At 40.5% G+C, this 27469-nt stretch overlaps 1 protein-coding gene across 1 annotated transcript; it reads left to right on the forward strand.

Moving 5' to 3' along the window:
- Positions 1–1952: 1952 nt before the first annotated feature.
- Positions 1953–25273, forward strand: mpp5a (membrane protein, palmitoylated 5a (MAGUK p55 subfamily member 5)). Its single transcript, XM_034674985.1, has 17 exons — positions 1953–2143; positions 12581–12888; positions 13936–14107; positions 14981–15081; positions 17621–17728; positions 18327–18404; positions 18588–18728; positions 19117–19278; positions 19475–19552; positions 19656–19839; positions 19921–19992; positions 20382–20453; positions 20673–20840; positions 21019–21108; positions 21433–21545; positions 22254–22364; positions 22473–25273. The coding sequence occupies exons 2-17, from the start codon at positions 12703–12705 to the stop codon at positions 22647–22649; spliced, it is 2013 nt and encodes a 670-aa protein (XP_034530876.1). The 5' UTR covers positions 1953–2143; positions 12581–12702; the 3' UTR covers positions 22650–25273.
- Positions 25274–27469: the final 2196 nt, after the last annotated feature.

Below are 27469 nucleotides of genomic sequence, written 5' to 3' on the forward strand. Positions count from 1 at the left end.
TGAAAAAAAAGAATCCTACTTCAGTTCTGCTTAAAAAATCTCACTATCACCCACCTTACAGCTGGTATTAGAAGACATCTGGGTCTGCTGCACCACCCTCTGTCCAACAAAAGACGTTACAGGAGAGATTTCAGAGAGTATCCACAAACAGGAAGCAGTGTGGAGTTTGAACTTCTGATAAGGGAGTGGTGATTTTGTTAGTGTGTCACACTGAAATTTCCAACCTCATTATCACAATAAATCTTTTTAATTATTGATACATGAAGGTTATCAGAATACAAACGTTACTAACTTTTATTATGGGAATTATGACACCGTTCATCAATTATTGGTTTGGATATTAATATCAGTATCAGTGAATTTGCAAACCTTGCTTTACTAACTTGTGCTTGATGTCCAAAGTGAAGACAGCAGCGAATGATAGAATATCAGATTATGCATAAAACATATTTGTAATGCTTCTTTAATAATGAAAATAGTAGGTGAAGGCTGCCGGGTACTGACTTTATCCAGAATACAAAGGCATCTTTTCTCTCCTCACATTGCATTAAATGCATCACAGAACATCACAGGAAGTCATTCCTGCCTGTGGCCATCAGACTGAACAACTCCTCCCTCTGATCACTGAACAATAACCTGTACGCAATAAACCTTACCACTTTAACATCAGAATCAGAGATACTTTATTTATCCCGGGGGGAATTCAGGCATAACAGTTGCTCCTATACACAATAAATAAGAAAATCAAATAATATTAATAGAAAAAAGTAATTAATATGATATAAATACTAATACAATGAAAATAATGATAATAAAAGTATGCACAGAAGACAAAATAAGCTATGTAGAAAATAAATACATGGTTGAATCAATATCACCTTCATTTTATATATATATATTATATTTTATTCCTTCTTCATGGTTCCCACGCGTCCTGGAAAACCTGGAAAACAGTTGACCAGTTTTCCAGTACTAGAAAACACCTGGAAAATGGGAGAAAAAGTAAAAAGTCCTGGAAAATCACAGATTGTCCTGGAAAATTATTCCAACATGACTGCGTGCGACCTGACACAGTTAAAAAAAACACATCCCCATTCAACATTTGTGGCCATTTTTGTCATTCAGTTCTATTTAGGTCAATATATGCACTGATCCTCTGATTAATATTATTATTTATTTATTTATTTCAGTAAGGCAGCGACCAGAGTGTTTTGCTGGCTCTTTTGTTTTTTACTTAGCTAATTTTATCTTTTTTGAGAAAAGAGAAAGCTGAGATGAGAGTTGGCCATCATTGTTACTTGGTTGCACTAATAAAGTGAAGTGCTGTACATCTGTGGTTGCAGTGTTCTATAATTAATTTGCCATAATTTTTTAACATGTAAGAGATTATTTCATTGATAGCCATAGACTGCATGCCTTTCAATGTAGACTTCCACTGAGAGGAACATATTAGACTATTTAGGAACTAAATTAGGAACTCATTTTAGACTGTCATACCAGCTTGATCATCACTGAAAATGTCCTGGGAAATGATCTCTGGAAAAGAGTGGGAACCCTGCTTCTTTCTATTGATATTTTGACTTTCTTGCATACTGTATATAAGCCCATACTGTAATTACAGGATAAATAAAGTATTTCTGATTCTCACTCTAATTCTGATCAAGCTAACTTGTGTTTTTAAATTTAGTGTAATAAATTAAAATGTTATCTTTCAGTCCAGAATAAAATTGATTAAATTTTTCTTTGAGTTTTGTTTAATTTTATCTTTTATTTGGATAGTTAAACTATAATGTGTCTATGGCATAGACTGTAAATAAAAAGGTCCATGGTAGTAAGTGTTCCTATGCTGCATTCCACAGACGTAGCAACGTTTCTGATTGGTTCACCAAAGATTCCTCTCACGGCCTCGTCCAATCAGAGTCTTTGTTTTATGCAGCCGTTGGTATGCTGGCTCCTCCCCCCGTGTGGAGCTGAGATGACAGTCTGAGACGGAGCTCCGAGAGAGAGCAACAAGTCTGTGAGAGAGAAACTGAGAATTAAAGAAGAGAAACTAAAGAGTTTCTGTTTCCTTTAAGAGAAATACTTCATAACGAGCCTCCTGTTGGATTAATCTGTGTGGAGAGTCCGTGAACTCAGGAACAGAGTGAGTGTTTCACTGTTTTCTTTGTTATCAACAGGTGCTAGTTAGTTAGCTGCTAACATTAGCCTGATAACGTTCAGATAATTTAAACATTTTACTAAATAAAGTGTTTAAAGTTTATATGTAGGCACAGTTAAAGGGATTAAAACAACTTAAATCAGCTCATCTCTGCTGGAAATGAAGCTAATTAGTGTTAGCTCAGTATTTGAACTGACTTCTGAGTGTTACTTTGATAGAGGAGAGGCTAACCAAAACAGCTAATGCTGCTCATTCTGTGTTAGCTGTCAGACTCAGCTGTCAAATAAACTAAATATATGTACATGTGAGGGTTAGATGATATATGTATACTTACAACAGGGGAGTGTGTGTTCAGTTTGTGTGGTTTAGTTGAACGTTAGTGTGTCGTTTACATCAAGTGTCTCAATTAGGGGAGGGACGATACGATATTCGACACTTGACCCGATACTGTTCCATTATACAGCGATAATAGATATATCAAGCTTTATTTATATATTTAGTTATTTATTTATATAGCACCTTTCATACTAATCAAATGCAGTTCAAAGTCCCTTACATCAATTAAAAAAAGATATGCAAATGATAATACAAATCTAATATATCATGACTAAACATTATAGCAGAAATGGATATAGAAGTAGAGACTAATGCAAACTTATTGCAATAAAAAAATAGAAATAAACTACAAAGAGAAATAGTTAAGAAATAAATAATTAAAAGATAAAACATGACTAGTTAAGACAATAATGGTATAAATAAAAGCAGTAAAATATCAATAAAAATAGTAATAAAAAAAAATGTAATCAATCAACCAAGCGTTATTTATATAGCACCTTTCATACAAATCAAATGCAACCCAAAGTGCTTTACAGCGACTGAAAACAAGAAAGAAGCAGAAATAATATGATGGCAAGACATATAAGGGGACAATAATAATAATAATAAGAAAAATAGTAATAATACAAATTAAAAATAGGAACAACATAAAATAAAATAAGATAGAGACCAATGCACACCAAAAATAAAAGAGATCAAAATAAATAAAACAATAGAAAATTAAAATAAATATAAAATGATAAATTATCGCAAAACAACCATATAAAGATCAGATGTCTTCAGTCTTTAAAATTAATATGAAAAACATAAAATCTCTTGAATAAAAACACTTAAATAACAATAAAAAATAGTGATAGAAAAGCAAAAATTAAAGAGTTACAAATAAATACAATATTAAAGTAAATATAAAATGATACATTGTCGCAAAACAACCATATAAAGATCAGATCTTTTTCAGTCTGTAAAATTAGTGTGAAAAACATAAAATCTCTTAAATAACACAGAATGAAACACAAACAAACGTAACCAGCTTGTCTTGATACAGCCGGGTCACATCCCCTCCTCTGTATATTCTGCCTTCTGCTTTTATGTTAAAGTCTGGTGCATTAGCCAGCTTGCAGCAGGTAGGGATGCAGTCTTGAAGCGCATCCTCCATATTTCCTCTTGTCTCAGTGTGAAGAGCTGGAGTAGCTGGTTTTCTGATATCGCGCTGGTGTCATCCTTTCTTCTGTTTTTGCTTCTACTTTTGTTTTAATCTAATCTCTGTCAGAGAACGGTATGCCTACGGAGCGCTGTGCCAACAAGAGATAACAACAACACCACTGAGAGCAGCATCAAGAGCTGAAGTGACTTATCTCACTCTTTGTTTGTGTTTCAGTGTTTCCTCCTGATTTCCAGTCAGGGTTGTGATTGTAAATCAGTGTGCAACAATATATTACAGTATCACACATACTAGATCTTAGAGAGGATGTTTGGAGTGTGTGCTACCTTTCAGGCGAGCTTCATATGTGAAAAGAAGTGGCTGAATTTTTCAACTTGATTTCATCCAGACTTCTTCTTGAGAGCCCAAGAGTCACATTTCCACAAGAAGTCAGGAATGTTCTCCCTCAAGTGATTGGACGGAGGGATGACGTTCACATTGAGCGAGTTTCTGTCCTCTGTACTCTGACGTACTCGCTGCAGTTGTCTGTCACGTCTCCCACACAAAGTTCCTGAAAATATCTGCCTGAAGAAAACACGCTGGTTACTGCCCAAATGATCAGAGCCGAGGTCTCAAACAGCTGACTCTGACTTTATCTAATATCAGGGACTGATTGCAGTGTCTTGGCAGCGTCATGCCGTGTGCCTGAGACTTATTGATAACACTTTGCTTTCTTTGTTGTGTGACGTGTTTGTGGCCAGTGTCATTCTCCTCTTCTAAAACAAACACTGCTCGTATTCCCCCGTTAGAGAGGAACTAACTGAGATGAATTTACCAGAACAATCTTTGGTATTTAAGCGTCATAAAGCTGTGGGTTAGCTCAGCTTCTAACTGCTGAGAGGATGGAAATATAAACGAGTCTGTCATCATAAAAGATGTTCTGATACCAGTTTTTCCTCCTCTTACCTGTTCTGATATCCAGACTTGAGCTCATCCGATAGTGAGGACCTTTTCATTATTTGATCTGCAGTTATAAAACCTGGAAATCAATCACATTTGAGCTCATGGATCTGGCTATCAAGTCTTCTGGATCCTCTGATGGAAAGTAACATCTTGAGTTGAGTCACATCATCGTCTAATAAAGCTTTTGAATAACCTTATTAGTCAGCCACCATGTATCAAACCACACAAAGAAGAACTCTGGTGAACTTGCAAAGAGGTCTAAAGTTTACAGAAGCAAAAGATAGGGAGAGAAATGCAGTTCATGTTGCTAAATAATTTCTTGCAAGTAGGAAACACAATGTCCATGTCCAAGAACATCAGCACTCTGCATGAAATTAAACCAAAATGCATAAATAAACTCAGTTTGCTCCACTCAAAGCAGCCCTGTATATTGTGCCTAAGTTAAAAAAAGAATCCAGTTTTGAAATTGTCAGGATAAAAGCTTGTGAGCTAACTAAACAGCATGACATAAGGTTACATGATGATGTATTCAAGGTCAGGTCAGTAAAACGACCATCAGTCAAAGGTAGGTAAATAAAACGTTGTCCAAAGAGCAAAACCAGTTCTGTTGAAAACGCATTGTCTTCTCATGTTTTCAGCAGATAATAGAAATGTATTGAAACTTGATAATGGTGTCAATATCAGTAAAATAAATGATCCAGGCCCCTCATTTTTTTGTATTTATTTGTATTTAATTATTATATTAGTTGTACTTATTGATATAACTATTTTATCAGCTTATTATATTATGATTTATTAGAATATATTATTATTATGTATTAAAATATATTATTATCATTATTGTGATTTATTAAAATATATACATTATAATTATTATTATTGTGAATTATTAAAATATATACATTATTGCTGTAAAAAGTAATGATAAACATTAACATTACACCACACTGCTGTTGTTACTATTATCACATGATAATACACCTGAAACCAGTACCAGGGCCTAACTGGTATTAGATCGGTGCGTTTCCAGGTATTTGCACTGAACACACTTTCAACACTTGTATCCTAACAACTCACGACATCGTGGTTTTGTCTGTCACAGTGAAAACATGCATCCACAGCTTCTGCAGACTTTCTGTTGTAGCTTGTTTTAAAGATCCGTTGGATTTAGGGAACAAACTGTGAGCGATTAGTCAGATTTAGAGAAGACATCAGACCATGACTGGAGGAGTTTAGAAACATAACCTCTGCAGTAGAAAGCTGCAGAATTAACGAATGAATACAGCTTAGTACACTTCTTTGCACGGCCTCAAAATTCATGTAAACCCTTTCCTGCATGCTGCTATTACTTTCGATCAGGGCCAAACAAGGAGTGTTTTTAACAGGTGGGGTTTCCATATTTTGCATATTGGCAGATTAGTTGTTACTGACAGGTCTAAACTTGATCTGAAAGACTTTTGTGTGAGAGGAGCCGTTTTTTTTTGGAGCATAATGAGAGGAATATGTTGCATCGTCACATCATTTATACCCTCTTAGTCTTACAGCTGAGTGTATGTGCATCTAAAGCTGTGTAAGTAGATCTCTACCCCTCCAAAACAAAACCGACCCCATCATTAAAACATTAAACTGTCTACGAAGCACCGACATTACTTTACCTCGACTCTCCTTCCTGCAGCAGAACTCAAGACTTTCAGGTTTTTAAATAACTCTTCCTACCATGGCAAGTTCACATACATAAATCAGCTCAAACGTTTAAATAATTGAGCCACGATGAGGATGTTACACGCTCAGGTTCAGATCATCAGCAAGGCGTAAAGATGGGTGAGTGCACACGAGTAGATGGTGTTAAAATGACTTGATTTCATTCTTGTGCTGAGAATGAAGCTTAAAAATGTCCCTACAATAATCTCACACATTATTTTGTTTATTACATTATTATTTATTATCATTAGGAATTTGATTTAGTTATTGTTAAATGTATAAAATGTATTATATTATTATTTAATTTTATTATTTATTTAATTTGTTAATTTGTGACTTTTCTATTCCCTCATTTGGAATAAAAATGTGTCAGACCAGGAGGCAGTTTATCCATCATGGTGTCAAACATTTAAAAACCATCAGACCCAGTTATTGCATGTTGAAAAGGTGACCCTTGTTGCTTCCTTGCAGCTGCAGGGGCTGCGAGCTGAGCTGCAGCAAACTGTAGCACGCCAGTTCCCGAGCATCTTCGATCCACTTCAATTAATGTTCAATTAGAGAGGGAGAGAGGGAGAGAGAGAGGGTGCATATACAAACATAGAAGTGTCTTTAAATCAGTTAAAGAAATCAGATGTATACGTGTGTGTTTAATTTCACGCAGCTTGGCGGTGGACTCGTGAGTCAGGGGCAGAGTTGTAGTTTACTGTACGACACGGTGTGTACATACCCCGCTACTCTCAAGCAAAACTGACCTTTAGATAGGCGCTACTGCCAGGTATGAGGTCACATCGCTATGGTGACGGGGTCATGGCTGACTTTTACAAACACACACACACACACACACACACACACACACACCCGGGAAGCTAGTGAAGCAGAGAGGTGAGGACGGGCACATTTAGGCCACAAGCCAGAAAAATACAGACGTCCTCTGTTCTCAGGAATGCTCTCTCTCTCTCTCTCTCTCTCTCTCTCTCTCTCTCTCTCTCTCTCTCTCTCTCTCTCTCTCTCCCTCTCCCTCTCTCAAACTCAGACCTCAATAAATATCACTAAATCAGGATCAGACCGTCACTGAGCCTATCCCTCCTCCTGTTGTCACCTTGCTGTCCTCCTCCTCTCAGGTGACGTTAAAGTTCCCGTCTGCTTCAGGAGAGCCGGTGCGTTCAGATCAGGCGCTTTCTGCTCGACTGACGGCCTGAAACTTCTCAGAGAAACTGCTTCAGCCGGCGGGAACAATGGGCGGGAGGGTCACGTCTACTTAAGCAGCTGTTGTAAAAGCTAAACCCTCTCAGTGAGGCTGTTTCACCTTGATTTCACCGCGTTATTGAAACATACCGAGCATGCACGACTTTATCTGAAGGGTGTGGCGTGCAGATTCATGATGTTTCTTTTCATTATTACTTTTACTTTATGGTTTAAATCGTTCCAGATGCTTCAGAGTTTTTGAATCATCGTCGAGGTCCGTAAATTCAGAAAGCTACCCCAGCGTGTCTCCTCTCCTTCTCCCTGCCTCATTTTGGCTCTTGCACTCCCTGTCTGGTACGGAGTGGTACAGCCCTTTTCTGAGTGTGTGTGTGTGTCTGTGAGTGAGTGTGTGTACTCTAGTGTGCACACAAGATAAGAGGCAGCTCTGCTTCTGCTCAGTGACATTCACAGCACACACACACACACACTCACGGCTTTATCCGTCACAAACGCTTGTTTTCCAGAGTTGCACGATCGCTTCCCCTCGTACGTATAAACGCTCTTAAAGACGGAAACATCGGCTTTAAAAGAGGAGAGAATACCAGGATGTAACGCAGCTCTGTCGGTGTCCAGTGTGTCGTTCCACATCGTGTTGCAGAAACACGAGAGGTAAAGACACAGCAAGAGCTTCACACACTCAGACATGCACACACACACATCACTGTGATCCGATCTCGTCTCTGTTTCTACCTCTAATGTCGGCACAGACGTAGGATGACTTTCATATTGAAGGTGAGACGCGACAGCATCAGTAGAATCTGAATATATTAATGAATCAATCTACAGCTAAGAAGGAGAAACATGAAACATGCACCTGCTGCTGTTGTTGGTTTCTTTTATCCCTGACAGGAAGTTTCAGCTTTCGTTGTTACGCAACTTAAAGAAACAAATTCCACCCTGAGGTAATCCTCTACAGTAAACATTCACACTTCACTCTTCATTCCTGATTCACTTCATGCTTTGCCTCATCTCCATCTGCTGCAGGAGGAAACGGAAGTTATAGGCCGAGAACAAAGCAACCGCCACTCCCAGTTATCCACGTCTCTGTTTATCTTTGAACTTCCCTCCACAGAGGTTTATAAGAGCTGAATGAAAACATCAAACATGTTCTTCTAAGCTGCTCAGCTGCTGATAATGCTGTGACGTGACAACTATCTGTTGTTTTTAAGTTTTCTTCGTCACTCTTCCTTGAATGAAAGCAAAAACTGAGCATGCAGAGTTTTAAAACAGAATGAATGAAGCTGGAGGTTCTGCAGGACGGGTCTCTGAACTGAGCATCAGTAAGGTCTGGTGAGGAGCGCTCTGACAATGACCCTAATGTTGAACTACAACAAAATACAACACAAAAGGTTCAAAGGAATAAAAGCAAACTAAACAGAATAAAGTGATCAAAGAGTAGACCATTAAATTTATTGTTATCAAGGTAAAAAAAGAAAAGAATTAAAGGACAATAAAAAGGTTACAAGAAGAAGTCGATACCACATCACAGAAATTAGAAAAAAATAATAAGGAATATTAAAATGATAAGTGTATAATAAAATAATGAAACTATGTGTAAACAAATAAATACAATCAAATTAATTAGTTAAAAATAAATAAACACAATTATGAAATAAATAAAATAAAATTAAGTGGTCAATAAAATTAAAACAAATAAATTAATAAAAGTCAAACTAATTGGTTAAATAAAACATATATACAAATAAATAATAAACGTTTTTTAATAAAAGTTAGATTAAATAAAAATAAACTAAATAAAATTAATTAGTTACATACAATGAAAATAAATAAATGCATAAATTAATTAACCAAATAAATTAAATGAATGAGTTGAATAAAATGAAAATAAATATAAATCAATAGATAAAAATTAAATAGGAATTAAAAAGGTGAAGTCACAGAAACAAGTCTGTAAAAATTGACACACATGCTTATGAGTTTGTGATACAGACTTCACTTCATATGCGTAATGTTAAAGGTTTGTGCAGTCGTCCTGGTCTTTGGTCTCTGTAAAGTATGAAAACATACGGACTTGTTCATTTCAAAATGATGCGTTTCATTTCCTTCTTTCACCTCCTTAAAGTTTGAACTTTATTAATTCAGTACAATGCACTTTGCATCGAACTGAATGAATGCAAACTGGATGATTCAGCTCTTATTGTGTGTAACTTTTATTTGTTATCTTTTTCATAACAAATCAACTGATTTCTGCTCAGTCATCAATCTCACTGACCAATCACATCACTGTTAATTGGATGCAAAGACAGAAACATCTGGAAGTTTATTAAAGCAGAGGGGAGACGAACGGCCTGTGGAGCTTTAAAGAGTAAAAACTGCTTCAGTAGAGATTTCTCTCTTCATTCAAAGAGCTGTTTGTTTCTCAGAGCCTTCAACTGTAACACACACACATTGATACATGCACAGCGGGGGGTAAGCTGCAGCAGCAGATGGCGTTCGGCGTTCTGTGTGTGCGTCGGTGTGTGTGTGTTTGAGGGGGGGTTAGGTCATAGCTTATGTGTGTTTCTTCTTCAGGTGAAGTGTTATTTAACTAAGTAACTGGTTTGAGGGTCCAGGAGGACCAGATCTTCATCAGCTGTGAAACTGGTTTATCAAGTTAAACCGGGCGTCAGAACTGAATCAGCATCTCCACCAGAACCCTGACCTGAGGACAGCTTTCAGTCATGATAGAGAGGGTTGCGCTTTAGTAACCCGACTGTGGAGGATCAGTGTTTTTCATAACTTTAACTATGATTACTGAACCCAGCTGGTGGTTGTAGCGTCTGATCGCTGCACTGACTGATGAAGTTAAAGTATCGCTCTCAGAGCAGCTCTACGTGCAGTACCTTAATCTTCCTCTGGATCTCGTCGGCTTATAGATTTAAATGTTTGTTGTTAGAGTTTGAGAGTTTTACCTCCCAGGGGGGTGACTCGCTGATCCACATCATGGATTAAGCTTACATGTACCCTGCCTTCATCATGCTCCATGTTGTCTTCTCTGATTAGTAATCAAGCCGTTTTTAGGAGCTCCTCCTGGATGATGTTCAGAGCTTTGTTTTCCTTCCTCGTGTTATCCTGCCGGTCCCTCCCTCAGAGAGAGAGCAGGCTGATGTTTGTTGTTGTAGGAGGAAGGTTAGCTCTCCAGTGGAGCTGCTTAAATCCTCCTGCACTTAGAAACCCTCAGACTGCAGGTCTTTATCATTGTTTTATGGCTCACAGACTTCATCACTCACTCCCTCCTCTTCCTTCACCTGCTGCTGCTCAGTCAGAGCCGGCATGGTGAACGTCTCTCTCCCTGAGACATGTCCTGCTTTCATTAAAAGACAGGTAGAACATCCCTTTTTAGTAAAAACAATGATATGCTCAGGAGGATTCTCTGAGATTATTTCGCTCTCCCGGTGAAGACACATATTTGTCTATCGGACCCGAGGCATCCCAAGAACTTCTCCTGGATTTAGGCCGAGTCGTTGTTTACTGCTGAGAGTGAACTTGTACAGAGAGAGGATGGAAATGGATGGAAAAGGTTGCCCGACCCTCAGATTATGGATTCAACGTGATTAAACTGTGTTTATAAATAAAGTTTTATAAATTAAAGACAAAAAAATCAAAAGATCTGATTCAGACGTCGCAAAAAATAGCATCACTGTGACCTTAAGTTGGACGTTTTTCTGTTTAGTCAAAGTGCTGTGACGCTGATCAGTGCTGATACACTGAGATGTGAGTGAGAGTGTGTGTGTGTTTATTGCTCACACACTCTCACACACACACACACTCTCTCTCTCTCACACACACACACACACACACACACACACACACACACACACACACACACACACACACACACACACACACACACACACACACACACACTCCCTTCCCCCATCAGAGGAATTTTGTTCCCAGGGCTGCCTGGCATTCCTCGCTGCTGCATCATGGGACCTCTGCTCTCTCTCTCTCTCTCTCTCTCTCTCTCTCTCTCTCTCTCTCTCTCTCTCACCCCCCCCTCCCTGTGTGTTTGTGCTTGCGTGTGTGTGCGTGTGTGTGCGTGTGTGTGTGTGTGTGTGTGTGTGTGTGTTTCTGTGTGTGTACAGTCCTGCTGGTAAGAGATAACATATCAAACACAGAGCTGTTGTTGTTGTGCCACAGAGTGATAAGGCATCCATCCATCTCTCACCTGTTTATTTATACCTCCTCTCTCTCTCTCTCTCTCTCTCTCTCTCTCTCTCTCTCTCTCTCTCTCTCTCTCTCTCTCTCTCTCTCTCTCTCTCTCTCTCTCTCTCTCTCTCTTTCATTCCCATCTCTTTCATTCCCATCTCGTCCGCCCTCCCTCTGTTTTCTCACCCATGCACTTCTTCTCCCTCCCACCACCTCCCTACATATATTTATGTGTGTGTGTGTGTGTGTGTGTGTGTGTGTGTGTGTGTGTGTGTGTGTGTGTGTGTGTGTGTCAGGGGGACCACCCGGTTGCTGACAAAGCCTCTGCAGAGTGGGGGGGCTGTGATGACGTGTTTGTCCTTAATTAAAGAAAGAAAAGGTAGAGGTAGAAATCACCTGTGTGAACAAAGAGGATCAGCATCTTTGATGTATTTTGTTAGTTATTGATTATGTCTCCTGAAAACTGTTTTTGCTCCACGGTTAAACCAGTTACCCTCCTAGAAGTCTAACTAGGTCAGACGAGGGGGTAACTGTCGAGTCTGTCATTTAGTTTATAAACAACAAAGTGAACCAGCTTGCTAAATCAGCCACTCTTCTCAACAGTGAACACGTGAGATGTCATAAATTGTCAACTTATTTACATCTCTCACAAACTATTTTCAAAAGAAGAGAGGACGCTCACCACAATAGCTTGTAGCTATGTTTTTATCGTCCTGTTCTGTGTGATTGAGCCGTGAAAGAAAGGCCTTTGTTAATGTTCATCCTGTGATGGAAAGTGCAAATGCATTGGAGTAAGGAGGTATTTCAGTTACTGAATCTGACTCTGAAATATTGGGTAAAACACTAACTCTAGTCCTGACACGAGTTTCCTCCTCTCCTTACAGGTGAAGGTGTCATGGCCGCCCACTTCACTGAACTTCCCTCCTAGACTCGACCGAGATAAGGACATACACACCTAAATATCAACACAAACTCCTTAGGCTTTAAGTGTGTGTGTGTGTGAGGGATGACAACCTCCCATCTGAACGGCCATGTTGCCGGAGAGGGAGGCGGAGGCGGTGGAGGAGGAGGAGGAGATGAAGAACTGAGACAGCAGCACAGGGAAATGGCCGTTGACTGTCCGGGAGAGCTGGGGAGTCGAACGCTACCGGTCCGAAGATCCGCACAGCTGGAGCGGATACGACAGCACCAGGTACGAACACTCAGAGTTTCATTATTGACATCAAAAGTAAACATTCAGTCAAGATCACAATCCTCATATCTTTGCAGAAGATGATTTTAAAGACTTGGTGGAGTATAACTAAGAACATTAACGACTCTGAGATGCTGTTGCATACTGAAGTTCTTCTATTTTAGGCCACTTGTTGCACGCTAAATCTCAGAATCCAGTTGTGCTTTTGAGATACTTTGCATGACAGGTTGGATCCGACGTAAGCCTGTGACGTCCAATCAGAGTCTGAGATTTGTGCACGTTCCAAAAGATTTGAAAATATGTCAGCGAAGGAGGCGTGTGAGGTCGAGAGACGAAGGTGTTTTCAGGTGTTTTGTTTGGGCTTGTGAAGTTGCGTGCATGCAAGGCTTGGTGTTCCAAGTGGTAACCAAATGGAAACACACATGAACGCCAAAAGGCCAATCATTGCTTTCTATGTGGAAATCCCAAAATTGTTTATTATTATTATGTTATTATGTCTGAATAGCTAATTTCTCTATCAACACACACTGTACGGGGGGTGATTATTTTATAAGTTGTTATTTTTTAAGGTATTGAAGTTACGAGTTTTGCCCAAATAAGGACATGGCTGACTTGATTGACATGCGGGCCCCCTGTAGCTGTTAGCAAGGAGGCCAAAGGCTGTCCTTAACTCCACCTCTTTACCTCATTGTCTCTTGCTCGATCAACTTAAAGTTAAAGGTTGAGACAGCATTTCCAATATGGCGAGCGCCAACACTAGGCTTCAAAACTCTGCTTCAGAAACAAACAGGTGATGTCACAGAGACTGCGTCCATGTATGATACAGTCTGTGAGCTAACGTTAATCTACTTTGTATAATAGCGTATCGTATTTATGTGAAACTGGATTTCACCGGGCTCCACCATTTCTGAAAACGTCATCAAACACGCCACAACCCCTGAACTCTAACCTTTCCGAAAATTAAACGTACAATGTGGTAAATGAACAGTTTTGTTATATTTAGTATCAATGATGCATGTATGTGTTCATTGTTTGTGTGTGTTTCAGGAGGATCTTCGTCGTCGTAGGGAGGAGGAGGGTCGACAGCTGGACCTGAACGCCTCGCTCAGACTCAGGAAGCTCTCCCAGAATCCTCACATCGGCATCGACAACCCCACATTCCTCCAAGACACGCCGCATCAGCAAGCGCTTGGCAGCCAGCACACACATGCACTGCTGGGTAAAACACACACACACACACACACACACACACACACACACACACACACACACACTCACACGTAGGCCGGAGCGTAACTGCATTTCATCGTGTCGTGAAGCTCTCAGTGGGATGGAGAGAATACAGAGATAGCCGTGAGAGGGGTGGTGGACTTGAAATGTGGCTTAAATGAAGAAAAAGAGGAGGAAGAAAAAGAGAGGCAGAAACAGAAAAGAGTGTGCAAGGATGAGGAATGTGAGGAAGACATGTCTGCCGTCAGGGAGGGAATTCCTCAGAGAGGGAGAGAAGGACACGAGAGGCTCTCGAGGGCGACTTAATTAAAAGTTGGTGAGGGGTGGCGACAAACACAAACAGAGACACACAAAGTAGAGCGAGAGCCTCGACTCTGAATGACTCACTGTCTCTCACACATAAAGTAAAGGCCCATACAGGTGAAGTTAAACCTTTATTCTCACATGTTGGGGTCTGTGTGAGTAACAGGAAACAAAGATTAGACTCCTTCAGACAGCAAAATGTCTTTATTGAGAGGACAGGACATCAGGAAGAGAAGGAAACTGAAGGAAGAGAGGTGGATGACGAGCCTGTTTTGACTCTGGGCTGCCTGCTTTGACTGTAGCCAGACTGGTGCCCGGCTACATGTGTTTTAAATCGATACAGTCTCTTTTAATGATATCAAAAAGAGCTGAGTCATGAAAAGAACAACAGAGTCACATCTTTAAGCCAAAGCTGCTCCCAGTCTAATAATATAAAACACCAGGGACTAAGCTGCAGCCATGAAACCATATTCATAGTCTTGTAATAGGATGCAGATATGGTGTTATAAAGTAACGTGTAGTGTTATTAATGGTGACTTCTTCATGTGTTTCTTTGCAGAGTTGGAGGAGCTGCTGCTCTCCCTGAAGCAGGTCCGCGGCTGCCTGTCTGACCAGCAGAGTCTGAATGACGTGGAGCTGGTTCTTGCACTATTAAACAAGGTAACATAAAGATTGAGATAATAGAAAGTCCTCGTCTCAACATGTAATTTTGGTGTTTCAAAGACTCTCTGAGGTGAAAGAGATTTGAAAGGTGGAGCCGGGCGTCTGAGCTCTGAACACGAACTGAATATGGAAATATTTCTGGACTTGATGCAGCTGATGGGCAGTCTTTGTGCTCGTATTAAATATTCTTATGTTGGATATTTTTATGCTCAAAGCTCAGAAATAATTCAGAGTTTCTCCTGGAACATGGCACTCTCTGTCAGAGGACAGAAAGCCTCCGAACCAGGAACCTTTTTAAAGAATCAGAAACATAATCTGCAGTTTAAAGGGAAGCAACTGCTTTTTATTTCTGTGTTGAGCCCTCCTATAGGAGTGTGCATCAAGCTGCGTGTGTTCACTTGTTGTTTGTATGAAATGAAGGCCCTCATATGTGCAGGCATCTGCACCACACACCTGTTTGTGTTTTCACTGCTCACAGAGAACATGAACCTGTATCTGGGCGCTGTAGTGTGTGCTCTTCTGTTTGTCCTCAGGTAGCATTTAGAAGCTCAGATAAGATCCCTTCATATCATGTTTGTTCGTTTGTCTGAGAGCAGAAACAACTTAATGTTCTGTTGGGCAGATCAGAGACACGGTTTAGATGATGATGACGAGCAGGCGGTGAAGACACTGGTGTTTATGTGGCTCAGATTCTGCACAATAATGACGTCTGCGAGACGGACCCGGCATGAACCTGGATCAAGTGTTGATGCAACAAAAGTCAGCTGTTCTGTCTGGTGATCATTTCCTTAGGTTGCAAACCTTTGAAGTTTTGTACACTGGCATCGAACTCTCACTTTTTCAAACCTGCGTTTACTTCCTGTGCACAACACTGCAGATTGAATCATGATTTTATCAGACATTCTTTTATTTCACTGCAACATCTATCTGTTCCTTCTTTAATTAACTAACACGCAGTCATATATCTTACTGCAACGTCAGAGTTCTTTTTTGCAGCAGCATAATTCCATCAGCGTGTTTTCCTAATGACTTGTTTTAACTCCCTGTTGTTGTCTCGTAACTATTCAAAGTTCAGCTTCAGTGTAATTAGCAGTGAGGCACTGTGTTTCTTTGTGCAGTCATGGTTGGTTAGTTATCAATGCTCGTCCTAACTACTGAGTGCTTTTGTTCTCTTCAAGAGGACTGTAACTATTCAAAACAAAACGTTTCTCTGAGAAAGACGCGGTGGAAGCAACAACAAATTAAAAAGGCTACATGGAAAGAAAAGCAAGTCGACTCAACTGTTACGTAGGAATGAAACTATACACTCAACTAAAGATACAACTTTTATCAGTTTGTAAGTAACCCAGTTAAAGTTAAAGCTTCAGAGAAGAGATTCCCTCATAAAACTCTACCTTTTCACTGCCTTAATCCCAGTTCGTTTTATTTTTTATGATGACCAACAGGCTTTTATTTTGAAAGGACACAAAAGGTACTTCCTCTCTAGATCATTAAATCAGAGAAGTAAATAAAAACAGCCAGAAGATTTGTCCATTACATTTCTTACCCTTTCTGTTACTGCGAAAAGAGATGTGGAGATACTACTTCTGACTTGTGCAGGATCAGAGAGAGAGAGAGGGAAAGAGATTGTCTTCTCGTTTGTCGTTATCTTTTATGGATGAAAAGAAGAATGCAAAAATGGTCTGCAAATATCCTTAGACAGGCCGCTTAGGTTTCATCAATGTGTCGGAAACGCTGGTGGTGCATCCCCCAATTGAAAAATCCTCACCTGCTGCTGCCGCCATGTTGCTACCAAGGAGGGGAATAGAACTGTAAAATCAACAATGTTCAACTTATTCGAGTAGAGTCACGTCTTCTAACTCAGATAACTGATGCATGAAAGAGATTAAATATATGATAAACTACACAAACAGAATGCAACAACACATTACTGAAGCAAAGTGTTGTATATGTTGCAGAACGATCTTGTGAGGAGGGAACGTGACTTCCATGGCCAAGTGCATCAGCATCGTTTTTAAAATTTGACTTAATGCATTAAAAAACGTTGCACTCTCTGGCTGCCTCCTCCTTCAGTCAAAGCTGCTGACGTAATCACGCCCAAAGTTTGCAGCAAGTCCCGTTAGTTAAAGATAACTCAACGCTGAAATCAGCAGGAGGTGACACAACATTAGATTATGATGTGTTCAAGGTCAGGTGTTTGGGGGAAGTATCACTGTAAATAGAAGCGACACCAGCTCTGTTAAAAACAAAGTGACGTCATCTTTCCACTGAATGCTAGAAGAGTACAGATAGAGGAATTGATAGATACTTAGAGGCGGCATAATGATGCTTATATCAATATAAATAAATGATCATCATCCTTACTCTGACTGTGCATATTCAGCTTGAGATAAAAGAGAGACGTGACCTTAAACAAGGGAAGTAAAAGGCAGATAGCGCCCTCTGTTGTTCAACAAAGATTATACAAGTATATGGATGTGTTGAAAGTGTCTCCTCCAGCTTAAAGATGATGTTTGTGTCTCTTTTCCTCCTCCAGTCTGATTTCCAGTCAGCACTGAAGATCCATAATGCCGTGGCCTCCAGCATGCACAGACCGTCTCCTCCGTACCCTCACACACAGCAGGCTCTTCAGCTGGCCATGGAGGTAACACACAGATACGACACAGCTCTTATTATATGATATTTATCTGAATCTATCTTTCTAAAGTAAGGGAAAACTTGTTAATGCTGACCAGCTCACGTTAAACCAACATCCAAGAATTCAGAACAATCGGTGCTTTAATTATGGGTCTGTTGTTGGCGAGCCGTCAGATCTATTCATGGCTCATTTCTGTGGAATCTCATTAAAGTGCAGCTCCGTGTTGGCCGCCCCCTGCCCTGCGTTTGGCTTCAGAGGAGGAGAAACTCTGGATTGCTCTGAACTCTCAGAAACATTTTCTTTGTCTCTGTTAACGAAGGAGAAAACAGACGAGGGAAAAACAAACAGGAACGAAGGCAGGGCGGGTTTTAGGGACGAATGTTGATCTGACTTTCTCTTCTATTGATTATTATTAAATAAAACAGGAAGCAGATTGAAGTAATCCTCACTCTTTTTCATGAATGACCTCCTCTGTGACTTATTCAAACATCCGAAGATTAATGAACGAGTCTGAATCCAGATTTATTCGGATCAAAGTTCTCTCAGTCCAAAATTTTAAACACACTGGAGGTCTCTGGTGATGATGATGATGCTTTGATTTTAGGTCAGGAATCTCATCCAGCCAGCCCAGAACAAAGAGGGACTCGAACTCCAAAGCCTGCTGTCAGACACACACCTCCAGGTACAACACACACACACACACACACACACACACACACACACACACACACACACACACACACATTCACATATAAAGCTGTCTGAGCGAATAAAAGGAGAGACTCTGTACTAACTGTGAGTGTGTGTGTGTGTGTGTGTGTGTGTGTGTGTGTGTGTGCGTGTGCGTGTGTGCGTGTGTGTGCAGTCCTTGCTCCTGGCTCATGACAGCATAGCAGAGAGGGAGATGCAGCCTGAGCCGCTGCCCGCCCAAGGAGAAACTCTGACCCAGTGGGGAGGAGAGACTGTCAAGATAGTTCGCATAGAGAAGGCCCCGGACATACCACTGGTAAGACACACACACACCCACACACACACACATACACACACACACACTCTCTCAGGTGCTCCAGTTTCTCTTTGCAGTCAGGTTATATCAGCTGAAGACTTTAAACTCTCTGATGTTTTGGATGTGTCTGCATTAGAGGAAGATTTCAATGGAAAATGTAGTGTGTACAAGATTATGTGTACAACCGATAGTTCCAGTAACAGACATAAGTCATTTTCACACATGCAACCCCTGAAAAGTTCAGGACAGAAGGACGGGAAGGGAAAGGAGGGTGTCAGGCAGCAGGACGTGATGGATAAAAGGATGTTGTGAAATTCAGAGTAATGTTTACAAGGTGTTGCTGCTCATCCTGACTTTTATGAGGGTGCTTTCTGTGTGCATCCTGCAGGGGGCGACAGTTCGTAACGAGATGGAGAGCGTTGTGATCAGTCGTATCGTTCGAGGCGGAGCGGCCGAACGGAGCGGACTTCTAACCGAAGGAGACGAAGTGCTGGAGATCAACGGGATAGAGATCAGAGGGAAAGACGTCAACCAGGTCTTTGACATCCTCGTAAGTAAACCCACAAAGTCAAAACCACGTTTATTTTTTATCGAATTTCAGACGTTGTCAGCTTTGATCTGTGTTCAGATTTTAAAGTGAGGAAGGCAAGCTGATACAAGTGCTCTTCTCTCTTTCTCTCCCTTTGTTTCCCTCCCTCTGTGTGTGTGTGTTTCTGTGTCTGTGTCTCTCTCTGTGTGTGTTTCAGGCGGACATGCACGGCCTCCTGACCTTTGTGCTTATTCCCAGCTCTCAGAGCAAACCTCCTCCCGTCAAAGAGAACGTGGTGAGCTCTGAGTTTTAAACGTGGTTTAATTGTCTTGTTTTTATGGTATGAACCTGCTCTAATCTTCCTCCTCGTCCTTTCTCCTCCTCCTCCTCTTCCTCAGGTCCACGTGAAAGCACACTTTGACTACGACCCCTCAGACGACCCTTACGTGCCGTGCAGAGAGCTCGGCTTGTCTTTCCAGAAAGGAGACATCCTGCACATCATCAGCCAGGCAGACCCGAACTGGTGGCAGGCGTACAGGGACGGAGACGAGGACAACCAGCCGCTCGCCGGACTGGTCCCAGGTACTTCTGTCGCCTCGTGTTGGTTTGAGGTTTGTTTATGTTTGTGAAAGCATTTAAAGTCACACTGCTGTTCCTCCACAGGGAAGAGCTTCCAGCAGCAGAGAGAGGCCATGAAGCAAACGATAGAAGAAGACAAGGAGCCTGAGAAGTCTGGTGAGTTCCTCTGAGGGACTAGCTTAATTTCACAGTTTGATTTCAGCAGACACAGCATGTTGCATGAGCTGAAAACCACAAGAGAGAGAAGCAACTTATCTGTATGATGAGACCAAAACAGAAAGGTGGCTCCCCCGTGTGGCGCTGCCTGGTACTGCAGCAGTATTATAGCAGCTGGACTGACTGTAACAACAGACTGTAACAACAAGACTGTAACAATAGACTGTAACAACGGGCATGAGTGAAACAGAGCTGCTTGACATCCCTGCTGTTTTTAACATGATGGCAAATGAAGACGATGTGTCCTCTGGTGCAAAACTTTGACCCCTTCCACAGCCATGAACCTCGTAGCTGCACGTTGTGTTTAACTGTCGTCTTCTTGTTTGCAGGGAAGCTTTGGTGTGCAAAGAAAAACAAGAGGAAGAGAAAGAAGCTGCTCTACAACGCTCACAAAAATGATGGTACGACCATATACACACGCTTCAACTTAGACTGCTTCTTTGAGGATGAATGTGAGAGGTAGACAGAAGAAGCTGGATGAACTTTTTAAGGGGGGGGGCTGAAAACTTACATCTTCATCTAATCATCTTACAAACATCATGTTCATCTCCTCTTCCTGTTTTGATTTCCTCATGATTATTAACTTGTTTCTTTTCAATTCTTTTTCTCCATCCTCTCAGATATGGATAACGATGAGGTCCTCACCTACGAGGAGATGGCGCTCTACCACCAGCCGGCCAATAGAAAGCGGCCAATCGCTCTGATTGGTCCGACCAGCTGCGGGCAGACGGAGCTCAGACAGAGACTCCTCAACAACCAACCGGAGCGCTTTGCCGGGGCCGTACCTCGTAAGACTTACACACAGACACACCCACACACACACACACACACACACACACACACACACACACACACACACACACACACACACACACACACACACACACATTCAACATAAACCAACTGTATATTATGTGTTTGTGGACATGCTAATAATCTATGTGTGTGTGTGTGTGTGTGTTGCAGACACCACACGGAATCGCAGAGATGGCGAGCTGAGCGGTCGAGATTATCAATTCGTGTCTCGTCAGACGTTTGAGGCCGAGCTGGCAGCAGGTAAAGTTTCATGTTTATGGATAAATGGATCATTTTGTGAGGTTTCTTAAGGATGAGATTTAAAGTTTAAGTTACTAAAGTGCCAGATCAATAAAAGAACTTCTGCATTTATTCTGCAAATTATGAAAAAAAGGACAAGTTTGAAATGTCTAATGTTAGAGAATAAATGTAGCTTAAATCCTGAGCAGCATGGGGACATGAGTTAGAGTATGTCTGCCTTTAAGTGGTGAGGTTAAGTGTGTTGTGAATGTGATATTCTTGATGCTTAAGTATTTATGTCCTGTGAAATGTGAATTATGACACCCCTCGTCTTGTTCTTTCCAGGAAAGCTGATCGAGTCCGGTGAGTTTGAGAAGAACCTCTACGGGACGAGTACGGACTCAGTGAGACAAGTCATCAACACTGGAAAAATCTGTGTGCTCTGTCTGCACACCCAGGTGGGTACACACTCCGACTCCAACCGCTCCTTATACACACATTCCTTTTATTCATTTATTTATTTAATTATTTAATTATTTAATTATTTAATTATTAAATTAAATTGGTTAGTTTTAAATGCAATCCAGTTTTAGGTTAGTTCATAGCTCAGACCAGACTGAGGGAGCAAACACGTTGAAAGCTTTTACAGACAATAAAGACGATGAATAAGACGGCAGATCATGTAGTATGGTCTTATAGAGAAAGATAAACCAATGCTCCATTCTTCTGCATCGCTGCTGGCTTACTGAGCATGTGCAGCACCGTTAAATGTGCATCATGGAAGACGTCTGTGAATGAAAGCTCAGTGTTATTACACAGATGTAAAAAGCTTTTATTAAGATAAATCTTCTTACAGATAAAATAGTGTAAAAGTTAAAGTACATCCAGGATCCATTGGCTAATTTCTAGTCTTGAAAATGACACGTTTGTTTGATTTTACAGCGTTTTAAAACTTTTTAGAGGGATGTGAAACAAAAAGGCAGAATGTAAACATGAGATTAAAACAAGAAGATGTTTACAAAAAATAATGCCACCAAATGATCTGAGTTGTCTGATACACTAGTGATTGTATGAGTCTGCCTGAAGTGTAGCTACTTATTATTCTCATAACATAAAACTAAGGTTGCATAAAGTCCCTGTTTCAAGGAGAGTGTGTGTGTTCGCAGGCTCTGAGGGTGCTGAGGAGCTCCGACCTGAAGCCTTACATCATCTTCATCGCTCCGCCCTCTCAGGAGAGACTCAGAGCCTTACTGGCGAAAGACAACAAGAACCCCAAGGTCTGTTTACGCTCAAACATAAACATCAGTCATGTTTACATCTCCAGAATGTTTGCGTCACTAATGTGTGTTATCTTTGTGTGTCTTTGTTTGTGTGTGTGTCTGCAGCCCGAGGAGCTGCGTGACATCATCGAGAAAGCCCGGGAGATGGAGCAGAGCTGCGGTCACCTGTTCGACGCCGTCATCGTGAACCTGGACCTGGACAAAGCCTTCAACGAGCTGCTACGACTCATCAACAAACTGGACACTGAGCCGCAGTGGGTGCCCTGCTCCTGGCTGCGCTGAACACACACTCACACACTCACACACACACTCACACACCATTTAAAGAGTAGACGATGGAGTCACACTTCTAGAGATTTAACAAACTGGAACCTGAAATGCGACTAGAAATTAAGACAGAGTGTTAGGGTCAGTGTGACGAGCGTGAGGTCATATATGAGATATAAGTTTTATAATCACATTTAAAGGTCCTTTAAGTCGATGTTAGGAGAGTAACTTAGAGAAAAGACGTGATTATTTTGCAGATTAAACTACCTGCATCCTCATCTCTGAACTGTGAATGTTCCCTCAGAGCTCAGCTGCCTTTAAATCACCTCAGACTCTAAATCTGCTGTCGTGAACTTTGAGTTCTGCGTGCTCCAGCTGCCTCAGACACATCCAGGTGTGAGAGTTATACTTCACCTTCATGCTTCTTTTATTATAATATCACACAGACTGTAAACTAGTAAGGCTTCCCTTAAAGATGCACCTCAATGAAACCTGTAATCAAGTGTGTAACGTTAAAAATGACCGGATATGACAGTAAAAATCTAGTATTTTCATTCTTCTTCTTTGATTTCAACACTGTCTCACATATCCTGACTGCATTTTATCATTTTAAAGAGCCTTTTGTCATCTAAATGATCACTTTCTTTCTCTAAAGTAACTCCTCAAATAAACCCCAGTGTTGAATTCATGGTGGGGCTCTTGTAACGCCTCCTTTACGAGTGAATAGATCAGCTGTGAAGTCTTAACTCCTGAAACATTTAAGACTCTTGGAGTTTAAGCGTGCACCCCATGTACGGAGGCTTTAGTCAACCACTTCCTGTCTTCAGTTGTCCTTTCAAAATAAGGCGAAATACCCCAAAATATCACTTAAATTGTCCTATAACAAATATAATAACTGTAAAATATTATGACCTTTTATTCCCAGATCTTTTTGAACTCTCTGTTTTTAATCATTGACCCTGATACTCTGTCGTACCGCAGAAAGTAACTCCACAAACATTGACCTGGAGGCTCGTGTAAAGCGGTTTTAAAGAAGCCAGAACGAACTGATCTCAGACGATGTCTTTCCTGAAGCGTCATCTCTTCACTCAAACACTGATCTCTCTTTTCCTTTCTCTTCTCCTCACGTCTCTTAGTGCGACCAAAATACGGACCTGGAACTTTTTTTTTAACTTTCCTTCTTTGTGTCTGTTTTACTCTCTGAAATGTCCGGCCTCATTAAGAAGCATCCTGTGATCATTTCAACTGTTATGATTAGAAATATTTAAATTATTTTTAACTTTTTGCAGTGCTGAAATCCTTGTAAACGTTTGATTTTGTACTCTTGATTTTTTTATTGAATAACTCCGGCTCGGAGAGTTTGAGAACTGAGGAGGAAATGTGAAATCAAACTCAGAGTACAAATTTAAATCCACGCTGAGCCTCCACACGTACTGCTCTGAACACGTTCTGTGTCTTACATGCTGACTCTCCTCTGTACTGAGGAGGATTTATGGCCTGAGGGGACATCCCTAACTGACTGGTGTATGACTGACTGACTGTCCTGTTAACTGAACACTATTTACCATATTCACCCTGCATCCATTTTCACACTGACGTCATCACGCTCAGGGAGGAGCCTCGATCACTGTTATCAAAAGGAACATGTTGTTCAAGAAGGACAATGTATTTGCGAAATGAAGTGTGACATGAGTCCAAATTTAGAGAAGACAGCAGCTTTTTCTTAGGCTGAGAATGAAGCTTACACAAAAACGCCAAAAACTGCAGTTCCTAAAGTGGCCACACGAGGCTGGCTCCAAAAGTGAGTCGATCCTCATTAAGCTTCATGTTGTATTTCAAACTTTACAACCCTGCACAAGAAACATTTTCAGTCATTAAAGCACATTTATTTTTCAAGACAGCTGTGCATGGGTTGAATTTTGAATAACTCCATAATTTAAGTTATAGCAAGTTTCAAATATGCATAATTAGGGGCGTGGCCTATTTGAGTGACAGGAATTGATTCACTGAATTCAACGCCTTGGCCATGTTTGATGACGGTGCCTTGTGGACATTTTACATGCAAAATAAGAGACAAATAATTTGTCTTGCTATGTCTTTCTCATCTTGAGGACACACCTGACAGAGTTTGCATTCTTACTTTTTATAATCTGCATCATGATGTCGTTATTTCAGCAACTTTAAGACCCGGAAATTGCAAGAAAATCTGTCTTTTCAGCCTTAGTTTGCTGAAGCAGCCTGAGTGAAGCCTCTGTAAAACCTACAGTTAACAGTGAAACTGAGACTCACCAGAAACAGATCAATTGATGTAATGAACCAAGAACTGATGGTGTTAATTTTGCAGACACATGCAAAGGAACCACTTTCAAAACAGGGCACAGAAAAGGAAGTCTAGGCTTGATGTTGCTGATATCTAACCGCTAGTTTAACCCTGAGGCAAGACCGGCATCATCAGACAACAGCTGATGGGTTTCGGCTGATCAACAGTTAGTCAGAACTGCTTCAGTTACAGGACCTGCAGCCTCAAACAAAGCTGCCCATCATCCGTTTGAAACACCTGATCTCTCCGTCCTGAGCGTGACTCCAGGAAAGCGGACGCTGTGTGAATATCATGAAATGCAATAAACACTAAAACAAAGGACGCAGCACTTGATACTTCTTGTTTCTCTAACGCTCGACAGACGACGCTGTCGGCCGACTCTTTCTGTCCCGTCTGATCACACCTGAGTAGAAAATGACCTCTGACCCCTGAGGGGGGAGAGGACGATGGAAACGTGCGAGTTGTAGTTTTTAGTCGGCACGTGATGCTGAAATTATTATATATTTAGTGTTTGTGTGTGTGTGTGTGTGTGTGTGTGTGTGGATGGATGTGTGTGTGTGTGTGTGTGTGTGTGTGTATCTGTCTTTGAAGACAGTGAAGTATTATTATTGTGACCTGAAGTAGACCTGACACCATATCACTGTTATCACTGGGTAGAGCATTTATATATTTGTAATATTAAAAATAGATTTATGAAGTCCAGAATGCACCAATAGGATTGCAGGTTTCACCTCTCTCGCCTCCCTGCCATTGGTCCAGGAGGAAGAGGGGGGCGGAGCTAAGTGGAATTAACTGTATTGAATGTAAAGTTAATTGACACCACTTCCTGTTTATGAGACATCACGTTTCCTGAGAAAATCTGCTTTTTGTATGAATATTCACAATGAATAAAGAAATAAATAGATGATTGATAAAAAAAACTGACTGGCTGAGTTAATTTTATAAACTTTGTCTTTAAAAAATGTCTCAATTTACCGCTGAGAGGTCTTCAACTTTGTATTAACACCTTCACTTTGACAGGTCTGAATACTTCAACACATCTTCTTCGTCTGCTTAATCTCATAGTACAACCTTTATTACTTTTTATTACTATGTTTTTCCACTTGACAATTCACTGAATCTACAACAGAACATCAGATATGCACTCACAAATTTTGCCTCCAGATGCAGATACAGTAGTTACATAATCAACACCTGTGATTTTTTTTGTGCTTTTATGTAGGCTGATTTTTATAATCTCCACCTTGTGAAATTTAGTAGTGGAGTACAGTACATTAAATGTAAACAATTGCAACTGAAGAAACACTTCTTTAAAAGTGAAATAATTTATGAATAGAAGCCTGCAACTTGAGGGCTCATTGGATGCGTTCAAGGTCATTTTGAATGACTGATAGACGGCACATCTGGCTTCATCTTTAGCATATTTTTAGGATGTTCGTAGTTGATTTTTACAAATTTGCATACTTCACATGTTATATTTTTGTCTTTTTGAAAACATAATAGTCAGATATGTGTTATTATGTTTATTATGTTTGTTAGTAAAGCTGCTCATTATATTAAACAAAAACCTTTCACTCTCAATGATCTAATCATGGTTACGTAGTAAAAGTTAAATTAAATAAGGTAAAAAAAACAACTCCTGCTCTAGAATCTGCTTCGTAAAATAAAAGTAAAACCAATCCAATCTACTTGTAAATGCAATTTTGTTATTTTAATAAATACATATTCATCACCTTTATTATAGAAATATTAGTTTCACAGCATTATAAAAGTCTTCAGATTACTGTATGTCATGATTTCATGTCTCAACAGTGTGAAATAAATATTTTACAGCTGCATTTCAGTGAAGCTGATCTGATTGATGTAATAACAGGAGGAAGCCAAAGGAGGGCGCTGCTCTTTAGATAATTGATAGCAGCTCCCTTGAGTTAAACAACGTCCACTTTTAAGAAGTATTCTCCTACAACAGCTTCTTCACTAAGTCAAATAAAGGCAGACTGAACTATTTAACTTAATTTAAAAATTTTAAGTTGGCAGTATTTGGTGAAGTTTTATATATATGGATAGAAAGCTGGCAAAGCTTTAGTTTCCTGTTTGATCATGCACAATCCAAAGTTCACCCTCCACATGAGGCAGAGTCCTCCAGAGAAATCTTTACAGCTTAAAAACACTCCACCCTTTACTCCTCCACATGCCACACTGCCCTGAGATCAGCTCCAAAACACCTTCAGCATATTTATTTATTCATCACAACTCTCTCATTAATAAATAAATCTCTGATGGCTGACTGGAGTTGTGCATTTGTCAGTTGCTGCTGCTTTGCATGTGATCTTTGTGTTGTTTGATCTGAGCTGATCTTTGGTTTCCTTTTCAACCTGTTTGAAGAGCAGCCAAAGAGTGTAGAAGCAGAACAAGAGTCCAACCTGCAGGCTGCTCAAATCACACAGCAGAGGTCATACTTTTTGGGCTGCAACAAGACGAGCCACGATTTGTTCTGGAGGTGTTTAGTTGTGGT

Source organism: Notolabrus celidotus, chromosome 22 (genome assembly GCF_009762535.1).
Source record: "Notolabrus celidotus isolate fNotCel1 chromosome 22, fNotCel1.pri, whole genome shotgun sequence".
In the NCBI taxonomy this organism is placed as follows: Eukaryota; Metazoa; Chordata; class Actinopteri; order Labriformes; family Labridae; genus Notolabrus; species Notolabrus celidotus.

Bases quoted from the DNA above. Each gene is read 5' to 3' on its own strand.
- mpp5a (XM_034674985.1), top strand. From the start codon at position 12,703: ATGACAACCTCCCATCTGAACGGCCATGTTGCCGGAGAGGGAGGCGGA. The intron at 17,729-18,326 runs GTAACACACAGA...CTTTGATTTTAG, and splicing joins CTCTTCAGCTGGCCATGGAG to GTCAGGAATCTCATCCAGCC. The intron at 21,109-21,432 runs GTAAAGTTTCAT...TGTTCTTTCCAG, and splicing joins TGAGGCCGAGCTGGCAGCAG to GAAAGCTGATCGAGTCCGGT.